A 24,235-nucleotide genomic window follows, 5' to 3' on the forward strand; every position below is an offset into this window, starting at 1 on the left:
CAGTCTCTAGATGTGCAAAGCTGGTAGAGACATACCCTAAAAGACTGGCAGCTGTAATTGCAGCAAAAGGTGGTTCTACAAAGTATTGACTCAGGGGGCTGAACAATTACGCACACACTACTTTGCAGTTATTTATTTGTAAAAAATGTTTGGAATCATGTATGATTTTCGTACCACTTCTCACGTGTACACCACTTTGTATTGGTCTTTCACATGGAATTCCAATAAAATTGATGCATGTTTGTGCCAGTAATGTGACAAAATGTGGAAAACTTCAAAGGGGCCGAATACTTTTGCAACCCACTGTATTTATTTCCGTGTATACAATGCTAGTTGCCTGGCAGTCTGGCATATGTAGTGTTGGAGTCAAAACCCTGGAACAAGCATATGGCTAATCCAGTACAACCTGAAACAGCATCCTGATCTGTAGCATGCTTGTTTAGGGGCAATGGCTAATAGTATTAGAGGCAGAGGATCAGCAGGGCTGCCAGGCAACTGGTATTGCTTAAAAGGAAATAAATATGGCAGCCTTCATATTCTTCTCACTTCAGTTGTCCTTTATTTGGATAATCCTGATTCAAAACATGTATCTTCTATACCTAGTAAGTAAAACAAAAATACTACAATATAAATAAGGTTCAAAAACTCACATCAAAGGCACTCTGAGGGCTGGAACCCGCTAGAACGATTTTTTTGAGCGTTTAGGGAGTGATTCAAAAACTCGCGATTTCCCTAAAAGCTCAGCTAATGTTAATAGATGGGCCAAATTCTATTGGAGCGATTGCATTAGCGTTTCTGCAATGTAAAGTATATAAACGCTGGCGTCATCGCTCATGAATACAGAGCGATTTTGCTAGCGTTTTTTACATTACTGCACACTACAAAAATTTAAATTAATTGAAAGGACCAATCAGAATTAAAAACGCTAATTGCAAATCTCTACACAATCGCTGGCAAAAAGCTGACACTTTTTAAAATCGCTGCCAAAATCGCCAGGAAACTCATGAAATCGCTCACATAACGCTCATTAAAAACGCTAGCGATTGTGATCAGAATTTTGTAGTGGGTTCCAGGCCTGAAGCTAAATAATAATTTAAAAAAAAATAGATACCTAAAGGGGAACTGAAGTGAGAGGGATATGGAGGCTGCCATATTTATTTCCTTTTAAGCAATACCAGTTGCCTGGCAGCCCTGGTGATCCTCTGCCTCTAATACTATTAGCCATAGCCCCTGAACAAGCATGCAGCAGATCAGGTATTTCAGACTTTAACCACTTCAGCCTACAGCGTCGAAAATCTTAAGCATCCGAGCAATGTTCACCTCCCATTCATTCGCCAATAACTTTATCGTTACTTATCACAATTAATTGATCTATAGCTTGTTTTTTCCGCCACTAATTAGGCTTTCTTTGGGTAGTACATTTTGCTAAGAGCCACTTTACTGTAAATGCATTTTAACAGGAAGATTAAGATAGAAATGGAAAAAAATCATTATTCCTCAGTTTTTGGCCATTATAGTTTAAAATTAATACATGCTACAGTAATTAAAACCCATGCATTTTATGTGCCCATTTGTCCCGCTTATTACACCATTTATATTACGTCCCTATCACAATTTATGGCGCCGATATTTTATTTAGAAATAAAGGTGCATTTTTTCAATTTGCGTCCATCACTATTTACAAGCTTATAATTTTAAAAAAATTAATATGAGACTCTCTTGACATGTATATTTAAAAAGTTCAGACCCTTAGGTAACTATTTATGTAGTTTTTTTTTTTTTTGATTGTAATTTTTTTATTTTTTTTTTAAATACAAAAATGTATTTGGGTAATTTTAGTTTGGGAGGTAAATAGCTAATTTTAGAAGTAATATAATGTATTTTTTTTATTTAATTTAGGTATGTGGGTGCAGTTTACTAGCATCTAGGAACTATAAGAAGAAGGCGATGTTTCCTGGGGGCAGAAATACCACGCTCTCTGATGAGAAAGCGTCGGCATTTCTGCCGGAGACTTAGATCGGTGAATGGGAATTATATTCCCATTCACTGATCGGGGGGGGGGGGGGGGGGCAGCGGGAGCGCGCACAGGTGCGCACCCGATCGCGCGCACCACATGGCTGCAGCAGCAGTGCCCATCTGGACGGATATATCCGTCCAGATAGGGCGAAGTGGTTAAAGTCAGATCTGACAAGACTAGCTGCATGCTTGTTTCTGGTGTTATTCAGATACTACTGCAGCCAAATAGACCAGCAGGGCTGCCAGGCAACTGGTATTGATTAAAAGGAAATAAATATGGCAGCCTCCATATACCTCTTACTTCAGTTCCCCTCTAAGGAAAGGAAGGCTCTGGGTCCTATAGAGTCTTCCTGCTCCTCTCCCGGGGCCCTCGTTGCAGTGCTGGATCCCCCATTAGCAGTCCGATGGGTTGGAGGCTGCTCTCTGCCGCTGGAGGTTTCTGAACTCTTCGGGAGCACTTGGTCACCCCCGCGCACTCACGCACACTCCCGCATGCGCAGTGCAGAGCCACCCATCTTTGCGAGCACTCGGGCTCCCGAAGACTTCCAAAGCTTCCCGCGGCGGAAGTTTTGAACGAGGGAGACCAGGGGATCTCGGAAGACATCCGGGGCACTCTTGGGCACTCCAGCTGGAAAATGGGTGTGGCAACGCACCAGAATGTGGGTGTGGTCATGAGTGAAGCCAAATTTACATTAACTTAAAGTGGATCCGAGATAAACTTTTACTCACTGCATAGTTGTGTTCCTTTCCTATAGTTTATAGGGCATTCCTCAATACTTTATACCGGACGTTCTACCCCACTTCCTATGCGTATCATAGCGGCCATTTCGGATGGGGACACATGGGCCCAGCATATCTGGAGTGGAGCAGCAGTGACACACGTGCTGGAGCTGTTTGACAGTATTTGGGAGGTGGAGGTGAGGCCTAAACAGCGGAGGACCTGATTGTACACGTGCACCAGGTGCACCTTCTGCTGACCCCAACAACTTTAAAGAGACTCTGTAACAACAAAAACCTCCCCTGGGGGGTACTCACCTCGGGTGGGGGAAGCCTCCGGATCCTAATGAGGCTTCCCACGCCGTCCTCTGTCCCACGGGGGTCTCGCCGCAGCCCTCCGAACAGCCGGCGACTGTGCCGACTGTCAGTTCAATATTTACCTTTGCTGGCTCCAGCGGGGGCGCTGTGGCGACTTTCGGCACGGAAATAGACGGAAATACCCGATCTCCGTCGGGTCCGCTCTACTGCGCAGGCGCCGGAAACTTGTAGAGCAGACCCGACGGTGATCGGGTATTTCCGCCTACTTCGGAGCCACCAGCCGCCAGAGCGCCTGCGCAGGAGCCAGGAAGGTAAATATTGCGTCACGGCTGTACGGAGGGCTACAGCGAGACCCCCGAGGGACGCAGGACGGCGTGGGAAGCCTCATTAGGATCCTGAGGCTTCCCCCACCCGAGGTGAGTACCCCCCAGGGGCCGTTTTGTCGTTACAGTTCCTCTTTAAGGCTGGTTTCACAGTGGGACGTTACAGGCGCACGTTAGAGCAGCCTGTAACGCAGCCCACCGCACAGTAATGAAAAATCAATGGGGCTGTTCACAGTGCGGACGTTGCGTTACATTGTAACGCTGCGTCACAAGACAACGTACTGCATGCAGTACTTTGGACGCGGCTGAGCCGCGTTAGACTGCTTGCACATGCTCAGAAATGTTGGGGAGGAGCTGAGAGCGGCCAGGCACATGGCTAATTAATATGCACTGCACGTTATGCAGTGTTTACTTCCTGGAGCAGCCGCTCTGTGCGGCGATTGGCCGGCGGGACCACGTGATGCCGCATGCGCACAAGAGTGCGCATCACGGCATCACTGACGCCAGAGTGAGCTGCACAACGCGGCTCACTCTGACGTCCAGATCTAGCACCACCAGGCGTTCCGTTAGGGGGACGTTATGCGACCTTAACGCCCCCTCTAACGCAACGTCCTGGTGTGAAATTAGCCTAAAGGTATTTTGTTATTTTTTTACGATCCGGATCCGTATGGCAGCCTGATACAGTCCTGATGCAAACGGATCGGAACCGTACGGCTCCAATCCGGATCAGGTCCTGATACGATCCGGATCCGGTCCGTTTGCATGCCAAAACGCAAGTGTGAACGGGGCCTCAGGGCCCATTCACCGTAGAAGAGCTTTTCTAAGCGTTTTGCGGTTGATTAGCGTTTTTTAAAATCGCTCCCATTCACTTTTCTTAAAATCGGGGTAAAAAATCATGGGAAAATTAGGAGCGAATGGTTGCGATTTAAAAAAACGCGAATCTATCGCAAAACGTTCATAAAAGCGCTTCTAGTTTGAATGGGCCCTAATTCCCTATAAACTAAACAAGCCTCGCCCACAGCTCCTCCAGCACCTAGGCACTCTGAGAGCTGTGGAGCAAGGGCATATGGGAGCTCAGTCTGGGCAGGAGGAGGAGGTGTTACTAGCCAGAGATTTCAGAGGCAAGGGGTCGGAGAGGGGAGGAGAGAGGAGGAGAGGGGAGTGAAGTTTTCACAGGCTGAGGGGTGGGGAGATGCAGAGCAGCTTGCCTGTGTGCAATGATCACAAGCAGAACATGGCTGCCCTCATTGTATCACAGGAAGAAATAATCATACACTGTTGAAGCTGTTTGCAGCTAGATTTGCTGTACAAGCTATCTAAAATTTAGGTAAGATATATAGACAAGTTACGTGTTATAGTTCGTTTTTCATCTTGGATCCGCTTTAACAGCGGTCTGAGTAGGCCTGCCCAGCAAAATGTTGGATGAAGCCCCACCTCTCTATTAATACACCCCCCCAAAAAAAAAATCCACTCACCTCGGGCTTCCTCCAGCCCCTGGCAGCCGGCCTATGCCCTCGCCGCAGCTCCGGTGGCTCCCGGTCCCCTCCGGTGCAGATGCCGACCTCACCAGGTCCGAATCTTCCTGCGCTCCAGCGTGCGGCTCACAGAGTCGCACTGATGTCATCCGGGCTATACTGCGCAGGTGCAGAACTACAGCACATGCTCAGTACAGTCCGGATGATGTCATCGCGACTCTGTGAGCCACATGCGCATTTTTTTATTTGTAATCTTCTCGGATGTGTCCTTTAAACATAACTAGGCAGAGTTACCTGACTTCTGTGCTGGCTGGTCCGGCTTTCTGCTGGGTGGGCTGGCCTACTGCCAGTTCCCCCCATAGCATTCCCTGACCTTCTAGTGGACCCCTCCTATGCACCCATGAGCCTCCCATTCAGGCACCACAACTCCCAGCATGCCTCCATAGAAGAGCCGCAGCTCCCAGCATAACAGCATCACAGTGCCCAGCATGGCACCACAACACCCACTATGCCCACATAGAAGAACCACAGCTCCCTGCATGCCCCCATAAAGGCATCACAGTGCCCAGCACGGCACCACAGCACCCAGTATAAAGAGAGAAAGGAACAATCGAGAGCCCCCAATAGTGTATTATTGTAGATCAAATGGTCTAGGGAAAATAATCTAATAGTAGATTATACTCACAAGTGTAGGTTGCCGGGATCAGGCAACCACTTGAATTGCAGGCGGGGAGATTAAACCTGTCCCCGCTCAGGTTAAGAAGTCGCTCACTTATTCTACATACCTGAACAGGATTCATCACTTCCCATTTGCAATCATCCACTATCAGCGAGTTCAAGCGAACACTCAGAATCTTTTTTAGATCTCCCACCCACCCTCACCACTCACCCGCCAGATTCACTACACAAACAGCTTCCCAGCCCAAAATCGTCACGTATGGTATTGCAGCCCACAAGCATTCGCAAACGTCCATACCAAAACACAGAAAACGAGGATCAAGAGGGAGGGGCAGACGAAAAAAGGAACAAAACCTAGTATCCTCTAATGACATGCACACCAGATCCATTTTTAACCTGTCCAGCTATATTCTTAAGGAAAACGAGACAAAACTATTAAGCAAGGGTTTGTCCTTTTGTCCTACCAATATGGCCCAACTCAGTGAACTGTACACAGACCTCAATGCCTTTGTCCGCAGGTTGACTCTGAAAAGACATTTTGCGCTAAAGAAAATTGATAATACTAAACCACCTATTCTGACACAGGATGACAGTATACCAACAATTACGATAGATCCACAAGAATTACAATTGGAGAAATGTATAGTGACTTCCCTCAAGGGTCGTTCTAGATTTTATCCCACAGCCTCCAAGGGCAATTTTATAGAAACTTTTTATTCACTAGCGTTGGAGGATCTACAGAAATTATGCCATGAGAACCTAGATTTCCCGTCCAATTTGACACAATCTGAGAAAACTGCCCTCAACAACCTCAAAAAGAATACAAATTTGGTCATCAAACCTGCAGACAAGGGGGGAGGGATAGTCATACTCAACAGGGAAGATTACATTGAGGAATCCCACCGCCTACTTCGAGACCCTGTTAATTACTGCACACTACCTTCTGACCCCACTATTACATATCACACGGCACTAAAAACATTTATCAATACAGCCTTGATGGATGGCCTGATCACCAAAAATGAAAAAAATTTCATATTGATTGAGAATCCGACTACCCCCTTTTTTTATCAATTACCAAAAATACACAAAAATTTGCAACACCCCCCAGGAAGGCCCATAATATCAGGTATTAACTCTGTTACCAGCAATTTATCCAAGTATGTCGACCAACACCTACAGAAATATGTACGTAAATTGGAATCGTATACAAGGGACTCCCAACATCTCATAGACACACTCAAAGACCAGGACTGGAAATCCGACTATACATGGCTGACATGTGACGTATCAGCCTTATACACCAACATTACGCATGAGTTTGGAATCGAAGCTACACAGTTCTACTTACAGTCTGACCCGGATATGCCACAAAAACAGAAGAATTTCTTGTTACAATGTGTCGAATTCATATTAACCCATAATTACTTCTCTTTCATGGACACTATTTACCAACAAATAGGGGGCACAGCTATGGGCAGCATCTTTGCACCCAGTTATGCTAACCTCGCCATGGGATTATTAGAAACTATTTATATTTATAATAATAACCCATTTAGAGACCACATCGTGCTATATAAACGGTACATTGATGATCTAATTTTCATTTGGCAGGGTGACACGTCACTAATCCCCTTTTTCCTTAATTATCTAAATTCAAACAGAGCCAAGCTATCCTTCACCTCACAATCTAACAGTACAGCTCTAGAATTTTTGGACTTGGTTTTGTTTCATAACGAAGGAAAGATTAAGACAAAAACCTTCTTCAAGCAGGTGGACTCAAACAGCTACATCCACTTTAACAGCTTCCACTACAAACCATGGACAACCAACACCCCATATAACCAATTCAAACGCATCCGTAAGAACTGTACCGACATCAAAGACTATGAAACCCAGTCCAAAGTTCTGGTGGACAAATTCAAAGAGAGGAAATACCCCAAAAAACTTATACAAAATGCCAAGTCCAAAGCCAAGCATCCCCACACATCCCCCAGTAGTGGCAATACCACACTTCCCCATAACACAGAGACCACATTGCGATTCATCACCAAATATAATGCTCAACACAAACACATAAAGAATATATTGGCCCACAGATGGGAAATCCTACAGCAGGATCCATATTTACGAGATTGTATCCCCAAGAAACCAATAATGACGTTCCGCAGAGCACCAAACCTTCGCAATCTACTAGCACCTAGTAGAATCAGGACAACCGCAAAATTGCCATCCCGACCGGTAGGCTCCCACGCATGTAATAAAACACGCTGTTTAGCATGTACGTTCATTACCAATGTGGATCATCTGGTTGCAACTACCAACAAAATTTCCTATCCAATCCAGAAACATATTGACTGTGATTCCAAATTGGTTATTTACGTGGCCACCTGCCCCTGTAGGATACAATATGTAGGACGTACTAGCCAACAACTACGGGACAGAATTGGACAACACCGACGGAACATTCTCAAGGGCCTTGCCACACACAGCCTTTCTAGACATTTCGATTTAGTCCACAGTAGAGACGTATCATTGCTCTCATTCATAGCTTTAGAACACATTAACCCTTTCACACAGAACGCGATCCAGACACTGAAGAACAGGGAGATGTTTTGGATCCAAACGCTGAAAACTCTGGTGCCTCTAGGTTTGAATGAGCAATTGGAGAAAACCTTCTAGAAGCACCACACATTATCAGTTTGGTTGGATATGGCAGGCACATGTCCTTTCATCATGCTTGCACTTTATGTAATACGCTGTCCAGAGTGAGCACTGCACACCAGATATAACATCAGCGTAGTATTGGAATATAGGAGCACACATGTACATGTTATTTTACATGTATATGTGCTTTATTATTATTATTATTATTTTTATTCTTCTTATTTTCCATTTCTCCCCTCCTTTTTACCATGACCTTTTTGTAAGTCATGCTTTTTAGGTTGATCTTGTTATACCTTAGTCGCTCTCTTTTATCCCTCTTATGTTTAGTACCTTTTTCTCCATCCCTTTATATATTACTCATCATTATTAGTAGTACTACCACTTTTATAAACATTTTTATACCTTGATGCGGATATCATAACCAATTTTATACGGGGTAGCCGTTACTGGGTGCTAGCCCATCGGAACATAGGATATAGGAGCAAGTGTGGATACACAACACAGGAACACATCTTAAATACCTTAAATAGATTACATACAATCCTGATTTAATTACAGCCTCTATCTAACACCATCTCTTTTTTGACCACTAGATGGGGCAATAACTCATGGGACACAAACTTATGCATAGCAGGTCCTAATAAATTACCCACCTCTGTTTTTTTCCCCCGAGTCTCCATACAACACAACTTATTTAGTCTTTGATCTACCTGTTTGTTTAGTCATTTTATTTATTTATTTATATACAGACTTTATCTGGTTAAAATCTTTGCGCTTATCCAACGCGCAACACTGTATATATCAGGGCTACAACAAAATGCGGTCCTGGGCTTATAACCCACATTGATACATTTCCGCCCCCATCAGACTTAGCACGGACCCCAACAGATATGGCCACACAGGACTCATGCCCTGAAGTGACGTACTTCCGCCGGGAGCCATTAACCAATGGCCGGATGGCGGAGGGCGTCCACTTCCGCATACTGCTGGCTCCGCCCACCTATAACGGCGCTCACACACGACCGTTACTACCTGGAGGGGGATATATGGCGGCTGACGTGGCGCCCGGACGTAACAGAGGTGCCACGCCAGTTCTGACCACTGCTTGGGTAAGTTTACCTTGGTTTATTTATTTATTTCAGCTCACAATGGCTTCCACTGACCCCCGCTGCCCGTTCACTCCTTATAGGCTGTTTTTACCCACATATACATATACATGTATATTGTTTATGTGTTCTCTATATACTTTATTTATATTTAACCATCAGGCCTGTTTATGTGGGAGATGAATAATGGGCCGACTCCACTATATAAGAACATAACCTGTCCCATGCCATAGGACCATATATATTCTATTTGGTCACGCTATACATCTAATGTAAGGGCTATGTTACAATCTTTAAGTAAACAGGTGCATGATGCCTCACTACAGGTCCGGTATATGATACATTGCTGCCAATTAAGCTCTAGGGGTTATACACAATGGTCCCTTATGACATCCATAGAGCCCCCTGTATGTTGACCTATAGAAGTATATATGTATATATGACTACATGCACCTCTGTGTTCCCTGATTTATGTCCTGCGTTTATATGGGATGTATCCCTTGCATGCATCCCCCGCATATATGTATACATACATACATATGTGCGTGTAGATATGGTATTATATGCATGCGTTGTTGGTGCAGCCGCATACTTTTGTTTTGATGTCTAATGGCTGATATGATGGTGATTTGGTATCTGTTATCATTATTATCATTAATGTTATTATTATTTCTGATCACCCAGAACTAAGATAAATATGAAGGAATATCTTTATTATTATTTTTTTATATATATGTCCCACAGTTGGAAACTAGTAACCAACTAATCATATATAGTCGATGGGGTACGTCACACCCCCTCCCTTCCCCGCTCCCCCCCCCCTTCCCTGTTTGGAGCCCTTGGACCACTACTACTACTATTATTATTTGTATGCAACAAATTTTTGTAGTCTCATGTGAACTGACGTTTTCTTCCTTTTTGATTTTGATTTTGAATTGTTATGGATTTTGTTTGGTGTATATATATATATTTTTTCGTTTCCTTTCTGTTTTCAGTTGCTCCTGCTTATGATTTTTCTGCCTGAGGAAGCGGGCTTGTGACCCGCGAAACGCGTTGCAAACTGTATTTTTATCTTGGAATATTAAATTGATTAAATTTGCCCTTTTTACCATAGAAAGTGGTCCGTTGTTTGCTTGTAGGGTGGGCAAGTCCACCATTGCCACTCGCAATTTTAATTATTTTAATTGGCACTAATTTTACTCTATTTGGCGCCTCTGTTTTTTCATTTACAGCACCCAGTATGCCCACATAGAGGCACCATATAACGAGCATACTCCGATTGATGCACCACAGCTCCCAGCATGCCTGCCATTGAGGCACCACAGCTGACTCTGCCTGGGGGACATCCTGGAAACTCAAGAATACATCCAGGGCACGTACCACTGATCTTTGTAGCTAGCCACGCCCCTGGGGAGCCAGCGCTGGAACGCAGGGAGCAAGACAGGAACGCTCTATAAGACCCAGAGCCCTCCCTCTCCTAGAGCCCTCCCTCTCCTAGAGCCCTCCCTCTCCTAGAGCCCTCCCTCTCCTGAGGTGAGTACCTGGTTTTTGTTTGTTTGTTTGTTTGTTTGAATTTAGCTTCAGATTCTTGAAGTTAATTGGGGAAAATGTATTTTTTCTGGCAGCCAGTGAGCTGAAAAGTTATTGTGCATTTTGTGTATACATGATGATGCCACTACATTGTAATAATAGTAATGTGATAGAGCCAGTTTCTTGCAACTCAGTGGCGTAGCTAAGGAGCTGTGGGCCCCGATGCAAGTTTTACATTGGGGCCCCCCAAACACTCTATACACAACAATTGATACGGCGCACTAAAACCTGCCAATGGCAACTACAGTATCAGAGGTGCAAGAAGGGGATGGGGAACAGTGTGTTAATGATTATCACTATTCATAGTATCTGTAGGAGTGATTATTATGAGCACAGGACCAATAGAGAGGTAATACTGTAGTTGAGGCAGGGCCCCTCTGGCCCAAGGGCCCCGATGCGGTCGCTACTGCTGCACCCCCTATTGCTACGCCCCTGTTGCAACTGTTTTATACTTATTGGGGAATTAATTGTAGTAATTGTCATACTTATGTTATAGTCCCTTTGTGTTATGCACCCATAGCTTGTAATTATATTATACAACTGTAAAGAAGATGTTAGCGCTATATAAATCAATAATAATGACTGTAGGACGTTACGTGCTGCAGAAGATGTCACTGCTATATAAATACATAATAATAATATGGTAGGACATTACACTATGACTATGGCAGGATTAGATTGTGAGCTCCTCTGAGGACAGTCAGTGACATGACTATGTACTCTGTAATGTGCTGCAGGAGATGTCAGTGCTATATAAATACATAATAATATGGTAGGACATTAGACTATGACTATGGTAGGATTAGATTGTGAGCTCCTCTGAGGACAGTCAGTGACATGACCATGTACTCTGTAATGTGCTGCAGAAGATGTCAGTGCTATATAAATACATAATAATAATATGGTAGGGCATTAGGCTATGACTGTGGTAGGATTAGATTGTGAGCTCCTCTGAGGACAGTCAGTGACATGACTATGTACTCTGTAAAGTGCTGCAGAAGATGTCAGTGCTATATAAATACATAATAATAATATGGTAGGACATTAGACTATGACTAGGGTAGGATTATAGTGTGAGCTCCTCTGAGGACAGTCAGTGACATGACTATGTACTCTGTAATGTGCTGCAGAAGATGTCAGTGCTATATAAATACATAATATTAATATGGTAGGCCATTAGACTATGACTATGGTAGGATTAGATTGTGAGCTTCTCTGAGGACAGTCAGTGACATGACTATGTACTCTGTAATGTGCTGCAGAAGATGTCAGTGCTATATAAATACATAATAATAATATGGTAGAACATTACACTATGATTATGGTAGGATTAGAGTGTGAGCTCCTCTGAGGACAGTCAGTGACATGACTATGTACTTCAGAGCCGGGACAAGGTCCTCCAGCACCCAAGGCTGAGACACCAAAGTGCGCCCCTCCATCCCTCCCACCCCAGCTGTCACACACTGATTGCTATTAGACTAAGAGGCGCCACAGGGCCCACAACCTCTCCAACACCTTAATATCTAGTTATCTGGCATGCAGTCACTGCCATGTATCCCCTTTTCTTATTTCTTTCTGCTTCAAACACAATTAGGAATGACAGCTGAATGAATTCTGCGCCCCTTCCTACCCTGCGCCCTGAGGCTGGAGCCTCTCCAGCCTATGCCTCGGCCCGGCCCTGTGTACTCTGTTATGTGCTGCAGAAGATGTCAGTGCTATATAAATACATAATAATAATATGGTAGGACATTAGACTATTACTATGGTAGGATTAGATTGTGAGCTCCTCTGAGGACAGTCAGTGACATGACTATGTACTCTGTAAAGTGCTGCAAAAGATGTCAGTGTTATATAAAGACATAATAATAATATGGTAGGACATTAGACTATGATTATGGTAGGATTAGATTGTGAGCTCCTCTGAGGACAGTCAGTGACATGACTATGTACTCTGTACAGTGCTGCAGAAGATGTCAGTGCTATAGAAATACATAATAATATGGTAGGACATTAGACTATGACTATGGTAGGATTAGATTGTGAGCTCCTCTGAGGACAGTCAGTGCCAGGACTATGTACTCTGTAATGTGCTGCAGAAGATGTCAGTGCTATATAAATACATAATAATATGGTAGGACATTACACTATGACTATGGTAGGATTAGATTGTGAGCTCCTCTGAGGACAGTCAGTGACATGACTATGTACTCTGTAATGTGCTGCAGGAGATGTCAGTGCTATATAAATGCATAATAATAATATGGTAGAACATTAGACTATGACTATGGTAGGATTAGAGTGTGAGCTTCTCTGAGGACAGTCAGTGACATGACTATGTACTCTGTAATGTGCTGCAGAAGATGTCAGTGCCATATAAATACATAATAATAATATGGTAGAACATTAGACTATGACTATGGTAGGATTAGATTGTGAGCTCCTCTGAGGACAGTCAGTGACATGACTATGTACTCTGTACAGTGCTGCAGAAGATGTCAGTGCTATACAAATACATAATAATATGGTAGGACATTAGACTATGACTATGGTAGGATTAGATTGTGAGCTCCTCTGAGGACAGTCAGTGCCAGGACTATGTACTCTGTAATGTGCTGCAGAAGATGTCAGTGCTATATAAATACATAATAATATGGTAGGACATTACACTATGACTATGGTAGGATTAGATTGTGAGCTCCTCTGAGGACAGTCAGTGACATGACTATGTACTCTGTAATGTGCTGCAGGAGATGTCAGTGCTATATAAATGCATAATAATAATATGGTAGAACATTAGACTATGACTATGGTAGGATTAGAGTGTGAGCTTCTCTGAGGACAGTCAGTGACATGACTATATACTCTGTAATGTGCTGCAGAAGATGTCAGTGCCATATAAATACATAATAATAATATGGTAGAACATTAGACTATGACTATGGTAGGATTAGATTGTGAGCTCCTCTGAGGACAGTCAGTGACATGACTATGTACTCTGTAATGTGCTGTAGAAGATATCACTGCTATATAAATACATAATAATAATATGGTAGGACATTAGACTATGACTATGGTAGGATTAGAGTGTGAGCTTCTCTGAGGACAGTCAGTGACATGACTATGTACTCTGTAATGTGCTGCAGAAGATGTCAGTGCCATATAAATACATAATAATAATATGGTAGAACATTAGACTATGACTATGGTAGGATTAGATTGTGAGCTCCTCTGAGGACAGTCAGTGACATGACTATGTACTCTGTAATGTGCTGCAGAAGATGTCAGTGCTATATAAATACATAATAATAATATGGTAGAACATTAGACTATGACTATGGTAGGATTAGATTGTGAGCTCCTCTGAGGACAGTCAGTGACATGACTATGTACTCTGTAATGTGCTGCAGGAGATGTCAGTGCTATATAAGTACATAATAATAATATGGTAGGACATTAGACTATGACTATGGTAGGAATAGATTGTGAGCTCATCTGAGGACAGTCAGTGACATGACTATGTACTCTGTAATGTGCTGCAGGAGATGTCAGTGCTATATAAATGCATAATAATAATATGGTAGGACATTAGACTATGACTATGATAGGATTAGAGTGTGAGCTTCTCTGAGGACAGTCAGTGACATGACTATGTACTCTGTAATGTGCTGCAGAAGATGTCAGTGCCATATAAATACATAATAATAATATGGTAGAACATTAGACTATGACTATGGTAGGATTAGAGTGTGAGCTCCTCTGAGGACAGTCAGTGACATGATTATGTACTCTGTAATGTGCTGCAGAAGATGTCAGTGCTATATAAATACATAATAATAATATGGTAGGACATTAGACTATGACTATGGTAGGATTAGATTGTGAGCTCCTCTGAGGACAGTCAGTGACATGACTATGTACTCTGTAATGTGCTGCAGAAGATGTCAGTGCTATATAAATACATAATAATAATATGGTAGAACATTAGACTATGACTATGGTAGGATTAGATTGTGAGCTCCTCTGAGGACAGTCAGTGACATGACTATGTACTCTGTAATGTGCTGCAGAAGATGTCAGTGCTATATAAATACATAATAATAATAATAATATGGTGGGGCATTAGACTATGACTATGGTAGGATTAGAGTGTGAGCTCCTCTGAGGACAGTCAGTGACATGACTATGTACTCTGTAAAGTGCTGCAGAAGATGTCAGTGCTATATCAATCCTACTAATATAATAAATGGGAAAGTTCGGATGTTTGGATGTTTGTTACTCGATTACGCAAAAATGGCTGAACGGATTTGAATGAAATTTGGCACACACATAGTACATTATCTGAAATAAAGTATAGGGTACTTTTTATTCCCATAACCAAAAAGGGACGGAGACAAATACAAATTTCACTGGAAAATGTAAACTGCAGCCATTCTTACACTGTTAATGGCAGGGTTCTCAAACTTTGCACAGTTGGTTGTTGGGTGACTGGGATTAATATTCAGAAAGGTGGGTGGAGTCTATAAAAGCCAATCAAAATTAACCTATTGATTTTCAAGGGGAATATTTACATTGCTGCCATTCTTGCACTGTGAATGGCACAAGCCTCAAACCTGGTACAGTTGATCATTGGGTGACTGGGGTTCAATTTGAGAAAGGGGGGTGGAGCCACAAACAGCCAATTAGATTTGTTTCATTCCAATGCAAATTATTGATGCCAAACACTGCAAAGCTCACAAACTTGGTAACTGGGTAATTGATTAATTGTGGGTGAGGGTTAGGAAAGTGGGCACAGCCAACACCAGCCAAATACATAAGCGGGCAATGTGGGGTCAAAAGTGGGCGGAGACAAATACAAATTTTACTGGGAAAATGTAAACAGCAGCCATACTTACACCGTTAATGGTAGGGTTCTCAAACTTTGCACAGTTGGTCCCTGGGTGACTGGGATTAATATTCAGAAAAGTGGGTGGAGCCTACAAAAGCCAATCAAAAATTACCTATTGATTTTTCAGGGGAATATTTCATTTCTGCCATTCTTGCACTGTTAATGGCACAAACCTTAAACCTGGTACAGTTGATCATTGGGTGACTGGGGTTTAAATTGATAAAAGGGGGTGGAGCCACAAACAGGCAATCTTATTGTTTCATTTTAATGCAGGTTATGGATGCCAAAAAACGCAAAGCTCACAAACTTGGTCATTGAGTAATTGAGTAATTGTGTGTTAAGGTCAGGGCCAGGCCGAGGCATAGGCTGGAGAGGCTCCAGCCTCAGGGCGCAGTGTAGGAGGGGGCGCAGAATTCATTCAGCTGTCATTCCTAATTGTGTTTGAAGCAGAAAGAAATAAGAAAAGGGGATACATGGCAGTGACTGCAAGCCAGATAACTAGATATTAAGGTGTTGGGGAGGTTGTGGGCCCTGTGGCACCTCTTAGTCTAATAGCAATCAGTGTGTGACGGCTGGGGTGGGAGGGATGGAGGGGCGCACTTTGGTGTCTCAGCCTTGGGTGCTGGAGGACCTTGTCCCGCCTCTGGTTAAGGTTAGGAAAAGTGGGGGCAGCCACCACCTGCAAAATACATAATCGGGCAATGCTGGGTCATCAGTAGGCGGAGACAAATACAAATTTCACTGGAAAAGGTAAACTGCAGCCATTCTTACACTGTTAATGGCAGGGTTTTCAAACTTTGCACAATTGGTCACTGGGTGACTGAGATTAATATTCAGAAATGTGGGTGGAGCCTACAAAAGACAATCAAAATTCACCTATTGATTTTCAAGGGGAATATGTAATTGCTGCCACTCTTGCACTGCTAATGGCACAAGCCTTAAACCTGGTACAGTTGGTCATTGGGTGACTGGGGTTCAAATTTAGACAAAGGGGTGGAGCCACAAACAGCCAATCAGATTTGTTTAATCTCAATGCAAATTATTGATGCCAAAGACCGCATAGCGCACAAACTTGGTTATTGAGTAATTGTGTGTTAGGGTTAGAAAAAGTAGGCGGAGCCAACACCAGCCAAATACATACCTGAACAATGTCAGGAAATCAGTGGGTGGAGAAAAATACACATTTAAATGGGAAAATGTAAACTGCAGCCATTCTTACACTGTTAATGGCAGGGTTCTCAAACTTTGCACAGTTGGTCACTGGGTGACTGGGATTAATATTCAGAAATGTGGGTGGAGCGTGCAAAAGCCAATCAAAATGGTAGGATTAGACTGTGAGCTCCTGTGAGGACAGTCAGTGACATGACTATGTACTCTGTAATGTGCTGCAGAAGATGTCAGTGCTATATACTGTCAATACATAATAATAATAATATAGGACATTAGACTGTGACGATGGTAGGATTAGATTGTGAGCTCCTCTGAGGACCGTCAGTGAAGTGACTATGTAATCTGTCACTGCTATATCCTCTGTACTGAAGCCCCTGTGTCTCTGCATCCCGTGTCCGTGTGTGTGTGTGTCCCTGCATTTGTGCTACTGCGCACGTGTGCATGTGCTGCAGGGACACCCTTTGGACAGGGAGCAGGATAGCCAGGGGGCGGGGACACGCACACTGGCAGTGGTGACAGACCTAGCCCGTTTTTAAACTGGCTAAGGTCACTAGTAATTATATAATAAGATAAAGATGAAGCTATTTCAATGGACTCATGCTGCTCATGCATGGATGTGAGGCCCTGTTCACAGTGCTCAGTTGCATTGCACAATAATTGCTGCCCATACAATTCTATGGGCCTGTTCACAGCACTGCGTTGTAACTTTTCACATTATTCTAACTGCATGCAAGCTTTGTATTAAAGAGAGCCCGAGGTGGGCTCAAAAAAAATAAATAAATAAAAAGTATGCTGCCTGATCTGCAGGGCTGAGCGGATCGATCAGGTAGCTGCAAAAACCGCCGCTCTTTCCGCTGGTCCCGTGGGCTGCAATAGCCCACTTTCACTTGCGTGACCTCTGGGTCCCGACGCTGCACTGTGTTGTCTCACATAGCGTGCAGAGAGGCGGGGGAGCAGCAGGGGGCGTGGCCAGGGATAGGGCTGCCCAATGGCAGATCTGGTAACCCTGCAGGAACGCCCTTGGCGGGTATTTTAAACAGTGAATTCCTCTCCCCTGTGTTTACCTCCAAGTTAGCAACAAATCTTGTGGCTAAACTCGGGGTGCAGTAGCAGTGGGGGGGGGGGGGGGGGGGGGAGGAGAGCGGCAGTGTGGGGACACAGAGCCATGTCATTAGGCAGAGAGCATGCCTCTGTGTCCCATCTGCCCCCGAAGATCCACCTTGGGTGTAAAGTCTATGTCCAGTCTGCATTGCAGTTCACAGTCACTATAACGCATTATAAAGCGTGTGTTATGCAAATGTGACCACTGTGAACCTAGCCTGAACTTCCCATTGCAATATATTGGTATTGTGTTTGCCAACGCAACACAACATGTCAGTGTGAAAGTAGCCTAAAAGAGAAACTCCGACCAAGAATTGAACTTTATCCCTATCAATAGCTGATACCCCGTTTTACATGAGAAATCTATTCCTTTTCACAAACAGACCATCAGGGGGCGCTGTATGGCTGATATTGTGGCGAAACCCCTCCCACAAGAAAGTCTGAGGACCGTGGTACTCCTGGCAGTTTCCTGTCTGTGAACCCTGTTGCATTGTGGGAAATAGCTGTTTACAGTTGTTTCCAACTTGCAAAACAGCATGCAGCAGCTACATCACCTTCCAGCAGTAAAAATGTCACCATGTAATAAATGTCAGAATGTAAATCAGGGATTCAAAAGATTTTACAATGGGCAAACACTGACAAAATCATTTATACACAATTATTGTAAAAATGAAGCACTTTTTTATTACATTATTTTCACTGGAGTTTCTCTTTAATGGAACCTGAACTGAGAGAAATTTGGAGGTTGCCATATTTTTCTTTTTTTTTTAAACAATACAAGTTGCCTGGCAGTCCTGTTGATCCTCTGTCTCTAATACATTTAGCTACAGCCCCTGAACGAGCATGCAGCAGATCAGGTGCTCTGCTTGATTCAGGTGTGTGGTTCAGCACTATTGCAGTTAAACAGGTTAGCATGGCAGCCAGGCAACTGGTATTATTTAACAGGAAATAAATATGGCAGCCTCCATATCGCTCTCACCTCAGGTTCCCTTTGTACAGGATCTGCTCTGACCTATCCATCCTGTCAGTTGTCCATTGTAGTGACGAAACAGAAAGTCCAGACAGAAGGATGCCGTGTATGACATATCCGTTACAATGCACACCAACGAGAGTGTGAAAACCATGGACAGTCACAGTGGATTTAATTTAACAACCACATGCATAATGTCAACCCAGCCTAGACAAGACACAGCACATTTATATAGCGAATTTCTCCTGGTGTACACAAAGCACCAGAGCTGCAGCCAATAGGATGCCCTCAATAGGCAGAAGCAGTGTTAGGGAGTCTTGCCCTAGGCCTCCTTACTGAATAGGTGCAGCTTACTGTACAGGAAGAGCCGAAATACAAACTTAGGTCTCCTATGTCAGAGGCTGAGCCCTTAAAGGACAACTGAAGTGAGCGGGATATGGAGGCTGCCATATTTATTTCCTTTTAAGCAATACCAGTTGCCTGGCTGTCCTGCTGATCCTTTGCCTCTAATACTTTTAGCCTTAGATCCTATTCAGGACCCTACTGCAGCCAAATAGACCAGCAGGGCTGCCGGGCAACTGGTATTGTTTAAAAGGAAATAAATATGGCGGCCTCCATATACCTCTTACTTCAGTCCCCTTTTAACCAGTGCACAATCCAGCCACTATAGCCTACACATCTAATTTTAACTGGCCAGTGATTGGGCAATTTTACCCCCTTCATGTAGCATGAGAGCCAACAGCTCTCCTACAACACGGAAGTAGTAACATTGGCCAATCATTGACCAATCAAAATTGGATCTGTGTATGCAGACTTTCTGTAAAGGCTCATAAACTGCTATCAACAATCTGTCCAACTATCTGCCAAACTTGTCTGCTAAGCCCCATTCACACATTCAACAGCGGTCTTTTATGCAGCACAATTGTCAAACAGCTTTTGTTGTGAAACAAGTTGAAACAACTTAAAAAAGTATTTTGCTGTTCAAACAGCTGATAAGACTGATAAGAAGTCAATCCAACAGTTGGAGTGACTTCTTATCAGTCTTATCAGCTGTTTGAACAATAGCAAAATACTTTTTTTTTAGTTGTTTCACAACAAAAGTTGTATGGGGCTTAACAGACAAGATTGGCAGATAGTTGTACAGATAGTTGGTAGGTGTGTATGAACCTTTAGGCACCCAGGAATGGGAGCAAATAGCAGTCATGGACTGCAGTGAAACCTTGATGCCCTCCCTGCCTCCTTCCTTAGTGATCCCTCCGGGTGATATTACATGTGCAGAAAGCCTAACCTTGCCCACTTCACCCCGATGCCTAACCTCGACAGAGGCGTCAAAGTATAAAACAGTTGAAAAGGAGGTAGCGGTGGACTTACCTCCAAGGAAGGACACAAACGATCTGATTCAAAGAACGAAAACTTTATTCAAACAAAACTCCACTATGCAACGCGTTTTGCGGGAGGCAGTGCCGTGACAAGGTCCTCCAGCACCCAAGGCTGAGACACCAAAGTGCGCCCCCCATCCCTCCCACCCCAGCCGTCACAATTTTTGCTACTAGACTAAGAGGTTCCCCAGGGCCCCAACACATGAATCTCTAGTTATCTGGCGTGCAATCACTGCCATATATCTTCATTTCTTATTTCTCTCTGCTTCATACACAATAGAGGAATGATAGCTGAGTGAGTTGTGCGCCCCTCCTACACTGCGCCCTGAGGCTGGAGCCTCTCTCGCCTCTGCTTTGGCCCGGCCCTGGCGGGAGGATAACCAGCTTCCTCAGATAAAATAAACTGGAGTGTCTGGTGCCCCTTGGTTAACCACTTGCAGACCGTTGGTCTCTGGTCCCTTAAGAACCGGAGACTTTTTTTTTTTTAACTGGAGTAGTAACCACTCTGAGTGGCTCACAGTGATAACAGGGTCAGGACAGGAGTCAATGAAATCGGCCCCTGACCGAGATACGGAGCTTTGCTGTCAGCGTGACATCAAAGCGAGCGGGCTGCAGCGATGACCGAGCGGCGGGATGGTGAGAACGACGGGTCCACGCGGTGAGAGTGACGGAAATCTACGCCCTGGCAGGAATAACAGGACATATACAGGACATAGATTTCAATTACTGCTCTCCAGAAGCAGTTAATAAACTTACAGGTAACAGTGCATAAATATTAACTGGAAAAGCTATAAAAAGTAAACATGAGCAGCGGCACAACAAAACTGAAATGAAGGCGTTAAATACTAGTGGGTGGAGTCCAGTGTTTCCATAGAGAAAGGTGTAGGAAGGGCTGAGGGCCATGCTCAAGGCATTATGATGCCCAGTAACCACTCCCTTCCGGTCTATTTCCCTAGTTCGGTCCATGTATTCGAGGGACTAGACCTGACACGGGGCAATCCAGCATATCATTACCTAGAAAGACATTGTGAATCCATGGAGTCTAACCTTGCCCTGGTCGGGACCCGTAGGTCCACAGGAAAGCCTAAAGTGTATGCTAAAGTGTTTCTATTTTGGTCGGAGATCCCTTTAAGCCAAGGTAGAGATTTCCTTTTAAATGAAAAAGGAGAAACAAATGAGGTATCCACTAAGGAGGGTGGAGGATGGTGATGAGGGTGGAGGAAGCAGATGTACAAGGATGGGGGCACAGTGATTCCCAAGGGGGGCCAGTGCCCCAGCGTGCCCCAGTGTAGCACCGCCCATGGATGAGGGTGCAGGAAGTAGACATACAAGGATGGGGGCATAGTGATTCCCAAGGGGGGCCAGTGCCCCAGCGTGCCCCAGTGTAGCGCCGTCCAAGGATGAGGGTGCAGGAAGCAGATGTACAAGGAGGGGGCATAGTGATTCCCAAGGGGGGCCAGTGCCCCAGTGTGCCCCAGTGTAGCGCCGTCCAAGGATGAGGGTGCAGGAAGCAGACGTACAAGGCCGGGGGCCAGTTATGGCTTCATCTTTTGATGTTCTCATATAAGGAGTTCTCGGACGTTACATTTCTTGGCTTCTGTAAGAAGAGAGAAGACAGCGAGTGCTCAGACATACCGGAAAATATCACTAGAATACATGGATAAAAGTCTTACAAAGGGACACAGGAACGATGTCACTATAACAACCATGTCTACAGGAGGTTGCTGGGGTCTTTAACCACTTGACCACTGAGCGGTTTTACCCTTTGAGCACCAGAGCAATTTTCACCTTTCAGCGCTCCTTCCATTCATTTGTCTATAACTTTATTATTACTTATCGCAATGAAATGAACTATATCTTGTTTTTTTCGCCACCAATTAGGCTTTCTTTAGGTGGAACATTATGCCAAGAATTATTTTATTCTAAATGTGTTTTAATGGGAAAATAGGAAAAAATGTGGGGAAAAAAACATTATTTTTCAGTTTTCGGCCATTATAGTTTTTATATAATGCATGCTACTGTAATTAAAATCCATGAAATTTATTTGCTCATTTGTCCCGGTTAATACACCATTTAAATGATGTCCCTATGACAATGTTTGGCGCCAATATTTTATTTGGAAATAAAGGTGTATTTTTTTCAGTTTTGCATCTATCCCTAATTACAAGCCCATAGTTTATAAAGTAACAGTGTTATACCCTCTTGACATAAATATTTAAAGAGTTCAGTCCCTAAGGTAACTATTTATGTTTTGTTTTGTTTTTAATTGTAATTTTTTTTTCTTTTTAATACAAAAAGAAAATAATTTGGGGAGTGTGGGAGGTAATGAGTTAATTTATAGTGTAAAAGTATGTATTTGTATATGAAAAATGTTTTGGATGTAGTTTTACTATTTGACCACAAGATGGCCACAGTAACTTTTTGTAAATGCGTCCTGTAAGCGCAGGAAGTGCGCTTACAGGAAGTTCAACAAGGCTGGGAAACTTTTTTTTTTTCACAATGATCGCGCTGCTTCTCATAGAAGCAGCCGATCGTTGCTGGGGGGCTGAGATCAATGAACGGGAACGGTTTTTCCCGTTCATTGATCTCCGGGCGAGCGTCCGGCAGCACGCATGAGCGTTGGAGCGCGCGCACGAGCGAGCGGGAGCACGGACAGCGGCGGGATATCTAGGCTCCTGGTGGGCAAAGGGTGTTAAAAGGAGCATAGATACACGCACCTGTGGGGTTAAAGTGGTTAAAATCTCAACGTCCCCCAGCTTCCTTTCCAAACAAATAAACATACTCTTAATATAAAACTTAATAAAACAAAGTAATGCCACTTATCCACCCTCCAGCTGTCCACTAACGGGTGAGAAGAGCCATGGGGGCAATAATGTTATGGGTGGGTCATAATGGCCATACTTGCTAAAGCATTCCTAGTAGAAACGCCCCCCCCCATTCATGGGCACCCCCAGCAAAACTTAGATGTGTCCCTTACAGCCTGGGGGCCCATCTCACAAGGGTCATAAAACAAGTGTGGCCATCAGGATCTTCTCACCCCCATAACAAGTGTAGCCACAAAACTCCTGATCTGAGGTATAGTCCCCTGTACTGGAGGAGGGGTAGGGGCCCTCACTGCTTGATCTCAGGGGCTTCTCCCCTCTAGTTTAGCCCCTGGTCACCACATGGTGGGTGTGAGCATGAGGAGGTCCCCCTCAAAGTTATTCTGCAGAACTCATAATTTGTAGATACACTCCTGCTGCTCTAGGAGATTTTCTTTTATCCCTCCTCTCCCCCCCCCAAAAAAAAAAGATTGGTCCTCATAGACTCAGAGGCGTATCTAGAGGGTTGCAGACATGGCTTGTGCCATGGGCACCACAGCACCATGGGCACCATTGCCTGCCCCTGTTCTGCACCGGCATGCCTGCCTCCATGCCTCCCTGTCATTCAGACCTCAGATCAGATGACTGCTGTTATCTGGGGAACTTGACTACCTAACCTATGCATGTAGGGAGCACGTTGCTTAGTGTTAGAAAAGAGGACAGAGAGGGAATAACAAGAGCTATTTCCAAAAAGGTACCCTCAGCAATATCCTGAACCAAAACACGCAAGCAACCATAGCACATGTACACAATAAATGATGCTGTTTTTAGAGGGGAAGGGGGCTCTGACTGAGGGAGGGGGGGGCGCAATTTCAGTGTTTGCCATAGGCGCTATTTTACCCAGATACGCCCCTGCTCATAGTTACAATTCCTCTGCCTCAAAGTCTGTCTCACACACCTCATTCCACAACTCCTTATAGTACGCTCCACAGTCCCCTCTTACCCCACTGCTGGATCCGGGGATCTGCCCTCAGCAGGT

At 44.1% G+C, this 24,235-nt stretch overlaps 1 protein-coding gene across 1 annotated transcript in view; it reads right to left on the minus strand.

Moving 5' to 3' along the window:
- Nucleotides 1–20,414: 20,414 nt before the first annotated feature.
- NFAM1 (NFAT activating protein with ITAM motif 1) overlaps nt 20,415–24,235 on the minus strand; it is a 53,814-nt gene continuing 49,993 nt past the window's right edge. Inside the window, exon 8 of the mRNA XM_068272027.1 lies at nt 20,415–21,992. Within this exon, the coding sequence (XP_068128128.1) occupies nt 21,939–21,992 (54 nt within the window). The 3' untranslated portion in view covers nt 20,415–21,938. The remainder of the gene's footprint in view (nt 21,993–24,235) is intronic.

This window comes from Hyperolius riggenbachi, chromosome 3 (assembly GCF_040937935.1).
Source record: "Hyperolius riggenbachi isolate aHypRig1 chromosome 3, aHypRig1.pri, whole genome shotgun sequence".
Taxonomy (NCBI): Eukaryota; Metazoa; Chordata; class Amphibia; order Anura; family Hyperoliidae; genus Hyperolius; species Hyperolius riggenbachi.